Genomic DNA, 18,522 nt, shown 5'->3' on the forward strand with positions numbered 1-18,522 from the left:
CTATGAAATTTATATGCAAATAAAATTGAGACTATCAATCCTAATAATATACAAATGCCTGTTCCGATAACATATTTTGACCAAAATGATAAAATTTGCATAAAGCAAATAAAACTATTTTTAACAGGAATTCACTAGATTGAGTGAAGTAAAACAACATTGTTACCAACAATTTGCAGGCTGTTAATAATGAACAAGCCAATCAAAAACACTCGAATGGGACTCACACACATAAAAAATCGATGCGAGAATATCAAATCCGGATATAAAATCTGTAATAAACAATCGTAAACCTAATGAATTTGAAACAATGAATTCAAACACAGCCATTGTAATTTAGGGCCATAGCAAGTTTCTGCTCCCGACAGAAGGCAGTGTTTCATTTTGATGTATGGTGGCGATTTGTAGTTGTGCTTCATTTGAATCGGGGGGTTGCTAAATAATTCTGATGAGGATTGAGTGTCTGATAGTTTATTTCACGTTTTATTCGAGACAGAACACGAGATATGACAAATTCGGTAAGAGATGAGAGCATTTTGTTTACCTAGCGAGACGCGACAGAGGTTTAGCATAAGTTACCGTTACCAAAAACTCGCATTAAGGCCTAATTGCACAGATGCTCATAATTTAGTCAGCTACTGCTCGAGGGTGCAGGGAACTAACTCATGCTTAGCTCTGGTGATCATTAAAAAATACCTTAACTTCGCGGTCTCAATCAGAAGCATGTCTTGGATAAATTCCAAATTACATAAATACAGATAAATTCTATTAGTTAACAGTAATATTGCGTAAACAATTAGTGGCGAAGGTGCTTATTGTGTATTGTGCCTCATATCTCCAAATGTTTCTAGACACCAATCTCCTTGCAGGTTTCGCTGCTGTACTTAATACCCGAAGCTTCTTCTGTATGAAATTCATGAGAGGTGTCTCGTTTCGAAATTTATTGGAGTATTCTTCTCTATAAAATATTTCAGAAAATGCAATTTTAACTGTTAAGAATACTGTATTACATAACAAGCTAAGGAAATAACTATTAACACACGGGCGTCATACATAGTGCACGAGCCGCAGGCGAGGTCGACAATCACGTCAGTGTGCTGAGAAATTGTTTTGCAAGTTGTGTACACTATTTTTGCCCACGAGTTATGTATAGGATGATTTAGTACGTTCGATCGAGCGAATTTTTCCGTCGCGATTGCGAAAATTTTGAAATTTACAAATTTTTTCCCAAAAATCCTTTATCCCTGATTTCTAAAATTTAACTATTTATAAATGCATGTCTAGCCTCTTCTTAGATATTTAAACCCACACACTGGATAAAAATTCTAGGCAATTTTGTTTGGAGCCGCACTGAAAATGGTATATTAAGATAAAAGTTTTATAAGGTGTCGTACCCGTCTAAATTTGCAAAACGAGGAGTGAAGCGACGAGTTTTGCAATGGACGTAATTCTATATAAAATTTAGCCATAGAGAACTTTGAAAAATACCTTAAGAATTGCGAGTCTGAACTTTTAACACCACTTTAGTGCTCAAAAAGCACGGCAGTCCAAAAAAACTTAATTTAACTGTATACTAAATCTAAAGTATCGTGAAAAGGCATGCTTAAATGTCGCTCCTTTATGAAAAAAATCAGCCTCTAAAGCCAGACCAGAAAACCCAAATTAGTATCTCACCGAGCGAATGTGAATTAGTAACCGTCAAAGTTTGATCCGGTCGGAATCCGGATTTTGCCGCAACTTTGGCACCGTTAAACTAGCCGAGCTGACGTTAAATGATTGCCGTTTTCGATAACGCTGTTTCGTTTCAAATGAAAAATCATCAATAACTTTTAAGTGGAACCGAAATGAACGAGCGTTGCACCGAAGAAATTGATTTGTTGGATGTGTTTACGGTCCGTCGAACGCCAGCATTCACATGTCAGCCTCCTTTAGCGAAGTGCAATCCCATATATAATAAACTGAGTGTGCTTTAAAGCACTTTACGTGTTGTGTTTTTTGATTGTTCTAAATGTCTAATAAAATTGAGTCAAATTAATTTCATGGGCGCTTATTCCGTCCCCTCGATGAAAAATCCACTTGTGTGGCAAAAGAAAAACTAGTGATTAATGGCACTTCTGTCATTAAAGTCCTGCAGCAACACAGAAAATCCTTTTAAGAAACGCCCTCTTGTCTGCCATTGTACCGCTGGATTGACGGCAACTATTTTCGGGATTAATTTTATTTATATGGCAGACGAGACGATTAATCCTCATTCCAGGTCCGTTTCAAAACGACGATTAAAACGGAACGGAATATCTTATTTCGCTCTTTTTCATGACCAATTTACACTCCAAGTAAATTACTAGTTGCAGATAGCGGAGCTTTCCCGCAAATAACTTAGCGGGATTTTTAATAGGGCCCTATGTCACTCCTGCAAGACAAATCGTCGACGGGAATGTGGGGCAACGACCGCATGATGAAAAATGCATATGCAAATAAAGGGCTCGTAAAACGCCCTTCAATCCCTTTATTAAACGGAACGAAATTGAAATGAGTGTGGAATATTAAACGGCTTATTATAGCCGCGGCCAACAAAAACACGGCAACCGAATAAGGCGAGACAATGCGAACTCACAGTGGTGTACGGGTCCGTACTAATTTATCAGACTTAATACACCATTAAAACCAATGACCCGAACCGAAAGTGCACGGTCCAATTAGGTCGTTGTGTATCAGGATAGTGTTGCATTAGATCCTTTAAAATATGCTTGCACGAATGTCCTCTTCATTAAGCCTGGTTCCGAGTCAAATTGCTTCCCAAGTGCTATTGCAAAATTCCTCACCTTTATCGCTCTAAAATTGCTCCGTTAGTTTTGCTCTTATAAAGCGCTTTTTCAGCTTCACTTCATTAAAACCGGTTGACAAAATACGATAAGTCGGTTTAAATTTTTCGTCCTACGTAAGCTGCAGAAGAGGAAAAAACAAGCAATCGTCCCGAGTCAGAAGTGTTTATTTCTGGATCGTTGGCCTCAAGTGGCAATAACTCAAAGCTTCTTGGCAGGACAAACTTCGAGCAGCAGCGGAGCAAATCATTCGGCAGTCCTGATTCTCGTTCGTTTTCTGTATGGGCACAGACATCTGGAGACTGATTTGGAATTTACGTGACTATCAGTATTGACAGACCCTTTTATAATGTTTTTGAAAATACTGTAATATTTTTAATAAGAGAACACTTTTGAAGCTGCGGTTATCCGTTTCCTAGAAATATGAATCATATATTGTATCTGGATACCTCATTTGAGGTCCTGGAATCTTGGAAAATTACTTTAATTTTACACTGCTTTCAAAATCGCAAAAATAGTCTTCTTGAATCTGGAGAGTAGGACATTCTTAACGAATTATGTCACAACTGTTCGTTCAACTTTGTGCAGTCTGTTGTAGTAGATGAATCATATGGATCTTATTGAAGTATGGTAATATCATCATCGGGGACCGTTAGAAGAATGGATGCTGTAGGTCTAGGATACGGGGCGTAGCTGGAATAAGATCAAGTTTGAGCATTATTCTTTTCAGGATTTCCGCGTAAAACAAAATAAGAAAAAAATATGTATGAAAATTATTAGGAAATACTATTTGATGTAACTCTTGTCATGTTGTCCCATAAAACCTCACTCGTTTGACTCACAATTACCATGAAAATCAAATTAATCACATGAGCTTGACACTAATGTTATAAAATCATCTAGGCACATTTTAATATTCATCCCTTGTTATGATTTCACTAGAGCTTTGAAAGAGTGGTTGTCTACATAGATTTACAATCAGCTCTCAGAGGGATTCTCAGTTCATTAACTGAATTACCCCACGTTTCTACATAAAATTTTTATATTTATTAAATAAACCTAATTTATATATGGAAATTTTCCATTTATTTGCTATTTGCTCAACTTAATTATTTTTAATGACAGCTTTATGGTGAAAAATCTATATCAAGCATCGAAGTAAGTTCAATAGCCCTGTTGCCTATTTATATCTCAGGCTTAATTATTAATATATTATCACATAAGTGATGCAGTAGCGAGCATAATACATATGTATATAAAATTCACTATACAGATCACTGTAATATCTCAGAAAACCAAGAATAGATATTTATATTCTTAATCATTCATTTGTAAACTTACCAGAAATATATCTTAAAGTTCTTCATTAATAAACATGATTGTATGACTTTATTACTAAAAGCATTTTCCATTTACTTTCTAAGTCAAGTGCATAATAAACAAATCGACATAACACTAGCATTTTCGTCCTTCATCATATTTACAACACATGTGCGTAATTCATAATGCTATCTAAATGTATGACAACTTGAAAGGAAAATAAGTTTTCTTTAATAGTTTCGATAGGCAACAGCACTCATGTGCGATTGAAATATCAGTATTTGATATGATAGAAAAAAATTACGTAAATAATAACTCTACAATGTAAATTACAAAGAACATTAATTGGTTGGTGAAGACTTTATAAGTGAAAAATCTAAGTTAGATTTCTCTTAAGAAAACTATATTCTTAATAGCGTGTTGGATGATTTAGTGAATTTTTTGATAAATGTATTTGGATCTGCCTTGGTTGGAATTAATAACATTTTTAAGACTAATTTAACCACTCATTTAACCGATAGGAAATTATTTCAGTTAATTTAAATGGCCATTACCTCCATAGATAGTACCTAGCAACAAAGCTCAATTAAACTTAAGTGCATTTTCCTCAACGAATATAAAAAGGTGCTTGTCTTCCTCAGTTGGAGTTTTTTTCCTTAAGTCTATTTAAATACAAAATCACCATGAGGGTAAGTATTCTAATATTATTCAATTTGAAAATTTCTAAATCACATTTTGCAGGTTTATAAAATTCTATTAATAGCAATGGGAATCCTAGCAGTAGAATGTAAGTTATGTCGAATATTTCAGAAAAAATGCTAATGCGGTGATTCTGAAGGTTACTATATAGAAAGAGGAGAAACGAATGAAGGTTGCTCTACTGAGTCTACTACTACTGAAGTTGATAATACTGAAACTGATACAACTGATGCTGATGCCGCAGAAAGGGGAATTGTGGTGGCACGGGAAGGTGGAGAGGAGCCGTGTTTCCCCTCTCATGAAGGTTCTGACCCTGTAGAATTGCCTGAGGATGATGATGATGATGATAATGATGATGATAATTGTAATGATGATAATGATGATGATGATAATGATGATGATGATGACAATGATGACGACAATGATGACGACAATGATGACGACAATGATGATGACAATGATGACAACAATGATGATGACAATGATGACAACAATGATGATGATGATAATAATGATGGTGGTAATGATGATAATAATAATGATGATGATAATAATGATGATGGTAATAATGATGATGATGGTAAAGATAATGATGGTAATGATGATGATGGTCAAGATAATGATGGTAATGATGATGATGGTCAAGATAATGATGGTAATGATGATGATGGTAATGATGATGATGGTAAAGATAATGATGGTAATGATGATGATGGTAATAATGATGATGGTAATAATGATGATGATGATAATGATGATAATGATGACAATGATGATGATGATGATAATGATTCTTCAACGACTACTACTGTAAGTAAATTGCCTTTTTTTATTAAAAATATACTTCAATTTATTTCTTAGGAGGGACCCCCATCGTGAAGCTATTTTCAAGCAAATGGAATATAGATAATATCTATTTTGTTCAGTTAATATCTATGTATCATTAAAATTTCAGTTTCACCTCATAAAGTTTGTATTCTAGAGGGCTTCGTGCCTTCTCTGCTATGTAATCACACACAACATTTCTTGCCCTTAATCAAATAATCATAGGGAAATACGTTCTATCAGCTTGAGGCTCTCCGTGGCTCATCCAGAAACTCTCTGCATTAAATTAATCGTTTCCGACAAATTTCCAGGATTCAACCCTAAATCCGAGTGGTTATAACAATTGAGCAAATTTGCATTTCGTCGTCACAAAGCAGAAATCTAAAATATGTTTAAGATAAACACATTAACGTGCATTTTCCACTTCCAGAGCAGTTTCTTGGCAAGTTTGCTGTTGGAAACCTATAAAAGTAGTAAATATTGGTTTTCGATTTAATGCCGGCCACCTAAAAGCCAATTTCCGTTAAAATTACAAAACACAATTAATGTTGAATGGCTCAGCAAACTGTTTTGATCCTGGAAAGAAAGCTCCTAGAACTCACAAGGAGTGGCCTAGTTTCTATGTAACATAAAAATTATTTAATTAAATTATTTTCTTCAGGGCTAGAAAGGAAATTATGTTTCTAGAGAAAAGATATTGATGTCTTCTAGAGCTTGCGAGAACATTTGAAGTTTACGGTAGAAACCCCTGATTGGAGGAGTGTTCTTCATTTTTATTTGAAAATAACTAAAACAATGAGGGATTCGGCATATAGTTAAATGGCTCTTTCGTAGGTATATACTGGCAGCAACGAGGTGAAAAGAAACTTTGGTTTGTTACTCAAAACAGAAAAATTTGAGTAGGGAATAAATTGATTTAGAAATTTGAAATAATAATAGTTAACGAACGACGGCCGTTAAAGATAAAAACTTTATAACATTTTTTAAGAATCTCGCGTAGTGAAAGTTCTTGAGACTTTGACATTTCTTTGAGATATCAGTCGTCTGTTGCACATATAACTCTTGTACCTATTGTTATGTAACTTAGTGTTGGTGTTTGTGTATTTTATGAAAACCTATACTTGGAAAGTGCATTCGAATCAAAATATCTCAAACTGCATGCAAATGACTTTGACAAACTTTACAAGTATTCAGTAATATTTTCAGAAATTTAATTCAGATTGGCGACACAACTAGGACATGTGTTTTTCCGGTCTGGAATAACCTACTTTCAGACAAACCTCGCAGCTTGAGAAATGAAAGAAACATATTTCGATTCCTAAGCCTTCAGATCAGTTCAGCAATTACGTACATCCCCAAACTTTATGCTTGGTCTTATTTTCATCCTCCCCTTGTCTTTTGCCAAAAATAATATAATAAATAGCAATGAAACAGGCTAATATCTAGGTATATACCAGTCTTGGAAATAGTAATCTTCTTTTCCCTTTTTTCCTCAGTTTTAATAGGATTTTGTCCCCGGACAGCAGCTGACGTCTATTCTATTAAGCTTACTGAATGTGATTTCGTCCTAATAAAAACCTCTCACAAATGGCAATTTCGACATATTAACAATTATATTAGTTCTCATTATAGGGCATTTGAGTCGTTTGCGTCATACAACACCCCTCGACGACAAATAGAAATATTACAGACTACGACGACAGGGATCAAAAGTAAAGTCGACAAACGTCAGCTTAAGTGTCTTCGGGGGAAAGAATGGCCTTTTTATAAACTAAGATGATCCATCATTTTGAATACTTATATTTTTCTTGTCATAATACCACTCGGCTGTTGGATAGGCCTGAATAACAAGGGATAAACGCGAGATATAAATTCATATTTCACGTTACACTTTTATAACGGTGTCAGAATATAAGGACGCATTATTTGCATATGAATGCTTTAAAATTCACTTTTAAGATTCCAGTCTATTGTCACGTTTTTTGACAGATTCCTGAAAGAAAATTGGGTGTCATTCATCAAGGCATAATTTCCTGCTTAATCCTTTGCGAGATTAATGTTCGTCTTCGCTGTTAATAGCATTGCGAAGGGGGATTGGGATTGGGCAGGTAAGAAGCGGTTTTTATGCAATTTACGTATCATCACAGCGGAACGATTTAATATCATTTTTTAAGATCCAATATATTTCCCACCGGTCTACAAAACGTTTCGTAGATATATATCCAATGTTTGCAGGAACTGTGGAGTCAACGACACCGCAGAGCACTGCATTTTTCAATGCCCGTTATTCGGTGAACAAAGAGAAACGCTAAACGAGTGTCTGAACAATCTGACTCCAACAATTCTCATCAACAGGATATTGGAAAGCAAAATGAAGTGGGACCACTGCAGCAAAGCTATTTCTGCGATGGTCAAAGAAAAGGAACGATTGGAGCGAGCCGTTGCTCAAGAAAGAAATTAGGGCGACACAGAAGCCAAATAAAAATAGGGATCGTTATAAAAAGTAGAATTTTAACGTTTTTTCGACAATGATAGATATGTATATCCCTCCAAGGACGGTTCTCGGTCGTCGAAGGTTTATTGGGTATTCCGAGGTTTTTAGCGGGTAGGCGCTTCGGCGAATACCACACTATCCGACAGCCAGAACAATAGGTCGAGTGTTTTTCTGAATATTTTCCTCGCGAAGAGGTATATCCAACACCGAAATATGCATATTTCAGATTTTTTCCTTTTTTTTCTCCTAACTCTGCCACTGTACATGTACCTATATTAAGTAACATCATACGTGCTGATATAGACTATATTCAGGAACATTTGAGCGTTTAAAAATTAACCGATTATTATAAACTAAATTTATAATATTTACCTTTCAAACCTGCATTTTGATAAATTATTGCACTTCGAAGGAACTTGCCGCGTTGTTAGCACATCTGATCGTAGATAGAGGGATATCTATAACATTCTGGAAATTTGACTATCAGAATTTTCAAAAAACAGCGGCGTAGCAAATCAGATTTAACGGTTATGCTAAGTAAACTAATATTTAATATCTTTCAGCAGTACGATTTCAAATACATATTGCACTTTAAAGGAGCTTGCGCCGCCACTGTCTATTTAAATTTGTCCCACAGGTTTCGAAAAAAACATAGGCGTGTTACGCTTGAGAAGCTTATTATATTTTTTTCTCATATCTTTTACGAAACATATGAGGAAGGAGAAGGAGAGGGGGGGGGGGTGGTTAATGATAATCTATTATGAAAATGTAACGGAAACTAAAGTAACGGTTAACAATTATGACTGGAAACGACCGTTTCAATATATTGTCACGGAATTATGAATCTTGATCACGCAATGCGGTCTCGGATCACGAACTTTCACACAAATTTGTACTTTTTTCTTGTTTTATTATATTTAAAAGATTCGTCGATAAAAGCTATTTTTAAACTGGAATGTCGCATTTTTGCGTTAGAAATGAAACTGAAAAATTGAAGCTTTATTTGAAGCTTTGATAACATTAATCTGGCAATTTATTTTTAGCATAGTCGTAATCTCCGGAACAATCTCTACCTAGGTAGTTGAAAAAACTGGTAATCTTACTAATGGAAAGAAGTCTGAATGAACTGCTACTCCATTGAAATTGGGGGTAGATTTGCAACAAAGACGAGCCTAATGTTCCTCCAAAGCATTTCCTTTATTTTAACTCCCTTAATCTAAGTAATTACCGGGGGTAATATCAGTAATTATTTCGTGAGAGGGTGCTCAAAGCATTTCTAGGAAACGAGACCTCGTTGGCAGGATGATGAATAGAGAAAAATACTAGGCAACTCCAAATTATCTTCGAAAGGCATTAAACTGCGGCAACTTCCGAACATTTGTTATTTCTTTCCGAACTACTGTTTGTAATTAAAGTTTCGGTTATACGGTTTGGTCAAATGTTCTGGCTTCCCAACCATTCCAGAAACTCCCATCGAGTTCATCTTACAGCAGAATGATGCCATTGAGAACTTGGATATCTTGTGGAGGAATTCTCGAAGTTTTATTGAGTATGACATAATAAATCAATTCATCGAAGACGGGAATTGGTAGAAAAAAAAAGGGAGAAGCATCTAAAGTTTTGTCCTTAAAGATAGATTCTGAAGGTTTTTGGCTATACAGAACGCTGATGTTTATTTGAATATTCCTCGTGCTATGTGGTGGAGTTAGAAAGAGATAAAAAAGTACAGAGAAGATGGAGAAATAAGGTTAACAGCTTACCATTCTTTGAGGAAGATAGATTTTACTAGATCCTGAATTAAAAACTCTCCCCTGTTCCAATCTCACTCACTCCAATACAAAGCAGTAAACATGGGGGCAGTTTTCAAGAGGGCAGTTCTCATTCTCTTGTTCCTTATCTTTTGACGGCTCGGTCCATACAAAATAAACGTTTGAACCGTTTTTCCTTTCCAGAAATAACTTTGTAAACCGAACCCTCGGTATCGGTATCCAGCGGCCTCAATTTTACGCCGAAATGACCAAGTCGATTTTATTGTAAACGCTTTTCTTTGTGCAAAACACCACTCGTTACGGTCCAGTTTTTCACCGATCGATTTTGCCTGTCCCTGGTTGCTTTATAATTAGATTTTTAACTGAAAAGTAGTGTGCGATTATCATTTAATTAGTACGAGTGGATGTAATTGCGGGCTGAAATATACCACGCAAAACACAGTACAAAATCACAAATCATCGACTGAAACCGTAATATAATTTATATATCTCGTGCATAATGTTGATATACGCGTAGACCGCATGCCATTAACTGGGGGCTGATTTATCAAAACACAGTGTTTTGCAATTTTTCCCTTTGTAATTTTTGCATATATTTGAATACGCCTGACTAAAAATACCACCATGAATTATCTTTAATATGCTAATTAGTCGATGATAATGCTCGTTAACAACAGCTAGTAATGCGAACTCAGATTCTGTTTGAACGACCGCATGTGGGCGCCGGCCATTTCTGCACAAAGCGGCAATTTTCAGTAATACAAAAATCAGGCTCATAATTTAAGGGCCCCTTACGCGAACCAAATAGCAGACTGTGTGAAATTTTTCCAATTCCCCAACGCCATAATAAGAATTCCCATTCACATACGCCGAACGGGTCCCAAACTTATATAATAATATAAAGGGAAAAAAAGAAGGAATTTCACATTTGTATGAGTTCTAGTTCAACGGCCTGTGTAATAATAAAAATAATCGCACCAGTTTTGTATTCCATGGGGAAGGGTAATATATCATAATATAGCAATATCCCTACCTACGTCATACGGGCTATATTTCACTAGCACAAGCAACTGCATGCACGAAATATCTTCGGAGAGAAAAATTTATATTCAGCGAACGCGGTACACGGAGTGTATTGAAGTTTTTGTTGAGAGTCGATAATAGACATCCAAATGGAAATCGTGTTGGATTTGAGATTTTCGTTTTTTTTTTTTTTGAGAAAGAAATAGAAAACAATCAGGAGAAGGATATGATATAAAAGCATCCTCAAATTTTCCTAGGTAGGGTGCTGGTGGAAATCATCTTAAGCGTCTGATGGCTCCCAAGTGTGGACCTATCAAAGAATCAATCTGATGGGCCGCTAATTTTCCGAAAAACTTTGTTTAATGTGAAGCTGACCGTAAGATATTTCACAAAGGGCTCACAAAGTATAACGACAGTACTCCTGTATAGACTAGAGTTTCCAACTAACTAACAATTTAAGTAACTTCTTTTGAATTGAAATCTTGGTTAAGAGTTAAATAACTTTATGCATTAATAATAAGCTCCTTTTTGATATACAGTCTATGCGACGGGTGTTTACAATTTAAGTACTTATATAATTTAAGTAGTAAGTTTTAGTACTTAAGGGTTAACGTTCCCTGGTTCGTCCTGTTTCTGTCTCTTCACGGTTGGAATGTATTTAGCTTCTTCTAGCTTACATTCAGTTTTCCTTCGCACTTTTTTCCCTTTCATTCCTTCCTTCTCAGCTAATCAACTAGTTTCCGTTTCGACCTTACTGCGCTGAACGAAGACCCCTAGCAGGGCAAGGAATCATTGATTACACCTGATGGTACGGAACGAAACCTAAATATTTTGATACGCAACACATATTATGTATACAGCTGAATTAAGCACCATTGCAGCGGCACGTTTAATCGGCTACCAAAACAATTACTATTGATCAGCTACGTTTAGTTTACTTTAGTAAATGGGCTACATTACCAATATTAAACGTGCAGAGTTTCAACCTATTTGTACCTCAAATTACTACGATGCAAATTTTGGTTTTCGAGACAAAGGACATTCCAGGGAAAACTAATTGTGTGAGAGGATTGGCATTGAACGCTTAGAGAATCAAAGAGAACGCGAATATTGAAGAGGAAGTAGAAAAATTTAAATGCGAATATCTTGAAAACGGCAAAAGCTGCAATAACGCACCAAGCACGGCCTTAAAATTTAAAATGGCACTACCCCTTTCCTTATAGCTGAAATTCAAGTTGTGCCTTAGGTAATGGAACAGATTTTATGATTTGAGTTCTCTTTTCCAATAACTGAAACGGGATCTATAAGCACCTTTTCCCATTAGTCATTGGCTGTTCAAGCTTTTCCTTCGTTTAACTCTATGAGTTTATATGTTGTTGTCTTGCTCCGTTATTCCAACGGCAACAACAGCAAGCGAGTTTATAATCCAGCTTAAGAGTCTTTGTACCAATTTCCTACAATTTCTTTTCTAACTTACTTTCAATTTGTACATCTGAATAGTTTTAAGTTAGATGGCTGCAATTGTTAGCAGTTTTAGTGCCAGGATGACGTTCCCCGATATGAATGAATACATAAAATTCACGCAGAATGAATTTTATCACGCATGTGGAGGAGGGAATGAAAGTACATGCAAATGAGTCATAAATCAGCAAAAAAGGTAATTTGAGGGTATAATCAACGCATACAGAGAACAAAGTAAATTTCTTAAAATATATAGAATTATTGTTTTTTTTTTTATAAGAGAGATTTCTGTTAAAGTTTCTAAGCATGAATTAGTCAGAACTGACCTGAATTCGTCAGTCAGATCACATTTTTAAAGTAATATTTTCAGTATCATTAAGAGGCACCTTACGAGGCGTACACACGTTAACGTGCACTCCTTTATCATCATCATTTGCCTAAAAATTGTCTACCGAAATAGGGGCATAGACACCCTGTATGTGCGGGACAACCCACCCGAGAAAAACAAGTGGCAAAATAATCTAAGTTAGTGCAGGTTAGTGATGCATATTGGTGATTAGCCATGTATTTTTGTAGCGGATAACATGTTACCTTCAACACGTTTAATCAGTAGCGGCGCCGCCTCATAAATAACGCTCAAACCAAGCGACAAAAACCCACTTCGAAATTGAATTGGAATCCACCTGGGGCGCCCATGCAAATAACGGCAATCCCATATTTATAATTATTAGCTTCTTGAGAAGAGCAAGATCAGCGCTGGCAGGCCGGACGCATGCGAGAGGGCACCTTCGGCGGCGACGGCGGGCGTCGTGAGGCGTCGCTCTCGCCCTCATCCAGTGTGCGGTCGTCAACTCAGGCGAGAACATGCCCTGTGAGCCCCGGGGCCCCGCAGAAGACGACGACGAGGACGCCGCTGCTGCTGCCTCATTTCGCACGAAGCACGCACATACCGATCTCGATATTCTAAACTAGTTAGTGACAAACTGCTTGATTTCGTATGGTTTAGTTTCTCAATTCGGACCGTCATAGTATTGGCGGCACAAGTTTCGGTTTAACACGGGTACTGTAAATAGTGTTGTTAGGGACCAACTTTTGTAAATATAGCGAAACTCAAATGGCATTGTCGAATCTGACGGCGAAGACGGCGCTGTCCGTCGAAGACATGCTGATGATGACGGAGAACTCCACCGGCAATTATACTAATGCTACAGTGGCGGTGCAGCATTACCCCAGCGGATACACGCTGCCCCAAATCGTCGTGGCCTCCATTGTGGTCACCCTTCTCATGATTGTAGTGATAGTGGGGAATATGCTCGTTATTATAGCTATTACCACGGAGAAGGCTTTGAAAAATATCCAAAACTGGTTCATAGCTTCCCTAGCTGTAGCTGACTTTTTCTTAGGTTTAGTTATAATGCCCTTTTCACTCGCGAACGAGCTGATGGGCTACTGGATTTTCGGCGCCTGGTGGTGTGACTTCCATTCCGCTATGGACGTCCTTCTAAGTACTGCCTCGATCATGAACTTGTGTTTGATATCGCTGGATCGGTACTGGAGTATCACACAGGCGGTCGAGTACCTGAAAAAGCGTACTCCAATGCGCGCCATTATCATGATTACAGCCGTTTGGTTGTTGTCGGCTTTGATTTGCATTCCGCCACTTTTGGGATGGAAGGTGGAGAGACTAGCTGATGAGCAGTATCCACAATGCCAGGTAAGAACAGTTTATAAAATAAGTTTAGTTCTATTTTTTTTTTGTAATTTTGCATTTAAAATCCCCAGAGGTTTCATTCGGTCTGATGCGATAATCGACCGTTTAAAACGAGTTTTAAGAATCGAATACGTTTAACAGAAATGCTTTTAACGAACGAATGATCATTTAAAACGAATATTCGTGTTCAAAATCCGTTTAAAATGGAAAACTACTATTCGGAAGCTTATATCTACAGGGTCATATGAACATAAAGTTCGCATCATATGGGAAACTTTTTTACTTAAGAATCAAAAATTGAAAAAACTATAAAGGAAAAAGCTCGTTAATTTCTCATCCATTCCATCCATACGCCAATTTTCGAGTTTCTCGAGCGGCTCTCAGCTTTTTGTTGTTGACAAAAATTGATTATGGGTTCATTTCTACATAAAATACACCTCGCCAAGAAGTACCTGTTAGCTTTGACTCCTGGCATACAGGAAGGCATGTTCAGCAGTCAACTGTGTTTCATTTAATTCCTAAATTTAAATCAAGTGGTACAGTAAATAATATTTTTAAAACGCCTCACAGGCGATTAAAAAATCCTGAAGATATAGAATTAAAAGTATACGTGGTCAACATGAAGAAAGGAATTATTCAAGCCATTGCAGAAAGAACAGGTGTTAGCTGCGAGAGTGTAAGATGCATTTTACATGGAAACAAATTCCGTCTCTTGAAAAGACGCGATTTCTACATGAGACTGGGATTCTTATTTTTGCTTTGAAGATGCACGAAAAGAATATCCGGAGTTTCCTTATGAAATATTCTGGCCAGAAGAAGTCTCCTTCACATCTAATAGTGTGGTAGGTCATAGAACTATAAATGGTGATTTTAAAAAAATCGAAAATTATAATTGAATGCTGAGATCAATATTCATTTAAAATAAATGTATGCGGATGATATGCCTTTGGCCGTAAGGAACGCTTTGTGTTCTAAGACAATGGAACACCTACATTATATATATATATATAATTTGAGGTGCGTTTAGGAATTGCTTCTAGAGCTGTTCTGGAGTAGAGTAATTGGATACAACATGAAACACTCCTAGCACCCTAGATCACCTGATTTGACCCTTCTGGATTTTTAATGAGGTATTTTAAAGCAAAATGTTTATGAACAAACAGCCCTTTGCGATATACTAATTCGAGAATGCATTTTAAATGTTAAAAGTCCGTACGCCATCAAGAATTCAATGACCGAGAAATTAATTTTTTTTCCAAATTTTGGAACTGAAATGCTTCTGTCACTCTGTATCACTTCTTAGAGTAGCGGCCTTTTAAAAACTCATCAGAAAAAATCAAGGAAAAACGTTGATATATGATTAGTAAAATATTCCAGAAACTAGAGAAGAAACCTTGTTTTGTACTAATTTGAAACATGACCTACAAGTATATTGATGTATAAAATAATTTAATACAGAAATGTTAATTCGTTCATTTCATCTCATGAAATTAAATTAGTAATATTTCTATTACCTAAAAAAATTATTAATTTCGATTGAAACCGATCCTTTCCAACCTCCTTCTTAAAATCGATTTTTGGATTATAACACCCAGTGAGTAGTTATTTTCATAACAAACACGAATAGAAGTTTCATATTTCTAGTAATTTGAGCATTAACGGGGAGTAATGCAAAGCTCTATACAGAGAGTTTTAATTTTCTTGTATTTGATCTATTAATTAATTTTTGTCCATGATCAATATCGGTGTGAAAGTCAACAAGCTGAATATTGGTGATGAACCAATATTCAGCTTGTTTACTGAAGTTAAATAGGGGTCATGTAGCCTCAGAGGGACTAATAAATTAATCTGCAGGATATAAAGTCTTTATTCCCGCTTACCATTTAAGTTATGCACGTTGCTATGGCAACCTCCTCGCCCATATTCAAATTCGAGTTTCACATTTCAATGATTTTTGAAGCGTAATGTTATTTGTGTCTTAATAGGTTGTATCATTGGTAACGGACAATGGCCGTGGAGAAAGTGTAGTACTTATCATACTCGCGTTTAATGGTCATTGTTCCCTCGGGAGACTTGTGCCCTTCGCCTGAAGCTCGCGATGTAAAGGTCTCCCTTAGAGAATAACAGCTATCGTAAAAAGCTCGTATAATAATATTATATTGGAGTCTACCTCTCGGTAGAGTAATTTACCCAAAAATCTCTCTATATTCATCTTTCTTAGTTAAGTTTTCTGAGGAATTATGGAGGTTTTATGTTTTCAATTCTCGTAAAGGTATTTTAAGACTAACTCTCTTTTACACCCCAGAAACTGAGTTTTTTCATATTCGAACTCTGAAAAAACATGCAAATTCGTTTTGAAATGAGTCAATAACAAACATCTTATGGCTGCTTAAAAGTGGGGCAACAGAAAAAGAACCCGTTACACAGATATTATATATCTGAGAAAGATGACATCAATTTTTGGTTATATGCTGATTTTTCCAGGGTCAATTTTGGTCGATAGACATGAAACTATGACCTGCTCGGGCACTTGGCCGGTTACAACACCTCGGGGAGTAATGAGGAACCTACTTTGGTTAACTAAACTAGAACCAGTAGTTATTGAAGTTTACCATGTTGTGTGCAAGTTAACTTTAATTTGGTGAATGTCGGTACCATTTAATGTCGAGATTGAAGAGCCTCCACTTTGGGCGAACTGATTGCTATAAGTGTCATTAATCTACTTCAACCAGTTCGATTCGGTCCGTATTTTAAATAACTTGGGATTTGCTGATAATGTCAGTGACCTAAACTGGAGTATTTATATCGCAGGAAAATGTGACATGAAAACTTAACATTGCATTCGCCTAGATCCATCCGGATCAGTAGATTTGAGATATTAAATTTGTAATTGAGTCAGGCATTAGATGAACCCTGATTACCTTCAAATACTGTTAAAAATTATCCGAAGTTTGGACATAAAATTCTGGAATTATCGTCGCTGGAATCTAAATTAAACCCGCTGGCAACCATATTTTAAAATTATCGATCATCGGGACGCGGTATGCTATTTCTGAAATTGAAATAATATTTTATTTGATTTGTGCCGATTGGATTGGATTTCTGTGTTGTGTAAACTATCGGTGTTTATAATTACCTGACTATAAATCTGTTATGATTTGTTGCAAATGTGAGACCTTCAAAGAAAAATGCAAATCAAAAGCGACGTTTGTCTGTTTGTGTGAGTCACCAAATGATGGCCGAAATATGCTTTAAGCATTAGCGCAAACCATCCTTGTTGAGAAGAAAGAAGATTATATGGATATAAACCGGTTAAATACTCGTTTTATTAAACAAAATTCGTTGAATTATTTTTTATAACCGAACGACGGATTTTTTAGAAACCCCGGAACTAATTGGGCATGAAATAATCTCCAACTCAAAATTCCCCGACACTTCTTAATAAACTTTTTAACTTTTCTTAAGAAACTTTGAGAGAAGTGTTGTAGCGAGTCCAGAATTTAAAACTTTGATGCATTAGATACTCTTTAATTAGCCATATTTTATTTTTATTTTATATAGAAGGAAGAAGTTTGTTTTTTCGGAGGGTGCCTTGAAATAGCTTAGAGGGGTGTCTTTGAATTACAATTAAATGTTTTCGAAGTTTTTAGCCCTCTTCGCATAACTTGCCGGTCGACTGAATATTGCGTATATATAAAATACTGTATACAGGGTGTTTCCTAAGTATTCTAAAATATTTCACGGGGCGATTGCTCGCCTCTAAACATAAAAAAAGTTCATGTGATCATAGGTCCGCAAACGCTTGGTCTCCTAGTGGACGAGTGAAGGAATCTCTTAAGCGACAGGCTGAAGCATGTGTAATGGCAAATGGAGGTCAAATTCAGCAATTTCTCTAGTATAATTAAATTATTTTATTATATCATATTCTTTCCTCCTCATAATGTTGCATTTTTTTACTAACGCAGCAATATTATTGATTCTTTCTTCTCCAAACCGATGCATAGTACGGAAAGCAAATATTAATTTTTAACGCCCTGTATCTTGGAGACGAAGTGTTTGCGGATCTATGATCAGATGAACTTTTTTTATGTTTTGAGCTGAGCAATCACCCCGTGAAATATTTTAGAATATGTAGGAAACACCCTGTATACTATCGCATATTTTTGCTTTTTTTAATTAATCACCTTCCTTTCTCTTTTAGATCATAGAAACTTTAAAACACTTGATAATTCAATAATTTTTCGTTTTGAAAAAATTCACAAATTCACTCACAAAACAAATTATTTTTTCAATTACTAAGGTCCTCAGGGTAGTCCGTTTAACTTGGTCAGCTGGAGTTTAAATTTACTTTACTCCCATTTCTTTTTGAGGTAAATACTTCTTTATTCAGGATAACGA

At 36.1% G+C, this 18,522-nt stretch overlaps 2 protein-coding genes and 1 long non-coding RNA gene across 4 annotated transcripts in view; 2 read left to right on the forward strand and 1 right to left on the reverse strand.

The window, feature by feature from the left end:
- Positions 1–2,971: 2,971 nt before the first annotated feature.
- LOC136413489 (uncharacterized) lies at positions 2,972–4,378 on the reverse strand. Its single transcript, XR_010752482.1, has 2 exons — positions 4,164–4,378; positions 2,972–3,515 (listed from the first exon to the last, which is right to left on the reverse strand). It is a non-coding gene; the product is annotated as an uncharacterized lncRNA (long non-coding RNA).
- A 352-nt stretch (positions 4,379–4,730) lies between these two features.
- LOC136413578 (uncharacterized) lies at positions 4,731–5,810 on the forward strand. Of its 2 annotated transcripts, none has more exons than XM_066397219.1 (4): positions 4,731–4,831; positions 4,884–4,929; positions 4,981–5,651; positions 5,703–5,810. In XM_066397219.1, exons 1-4 carry the CDS (start codon positions 4,826–4,828, stop codon positions 5,718–5,720), a joined length of 741 nt encoding a protein of 246 aa, XP_066253316.1. In that variant the 5' UTR covers positions 4,731–4,825; the 3' UTR covers positions 5,721–5,810. The 2 variants fall into 2 exon arrangements, with proteins under 2 accessions (XP_066253316.1, XP_066253317.1); XM_066397220.1 differs by having other exon boundaries at positions 5,706–5,810.
- Positions 5,811–13,192: 7,382 nt separating this feature from the next.
- Positions 13,193–18,522, forward strand: part of Octalpha2R (alpha2-adrenergic-like octopamine receptor) — a 118,337-nt gene continuing 113,007 nt past the window's right edge. The window contains exon 1 of the mRNA XM_066397156.1: positions 13,193–14,127. Coding sequence (XP_066253253.1) covers positions 13,528–14,127 — 600 coding nt within the window. The 5' untranslated portion in view covers positions 13,193–13,527. The remainder of the gene's footprint in view (positions 14,128–18,522) is intronic.

This window comes from Euwallacea similis, chromosome 14 (genome assembly GCF_039881205.1).
Source record: "Euwallacea similis isolate ESF13 chromosome 14, ESF131.1, whole genome shotgun sequence".
Taxonomy (NCBI): domain Eukaryota; kingdom Metazoa; phylum Arthropoda; class Insecta; order Coleoptera; family Curculionidae; genus Euwallacea; species Euwallacea similis.

What these genes read in the sequence shown, in the direction of transcription:
- LOC136413578 (XM_066397219.1), top strand. An exon ending in GGGAATCCTAGCAGTAGAAT is followed by an intron (nt 4,930 to 4,980) that starts GTAAGTTATGTC and finishes GTGATTCTGAAG; the next exon opens with GTTACTATATAGAAAGAGGA.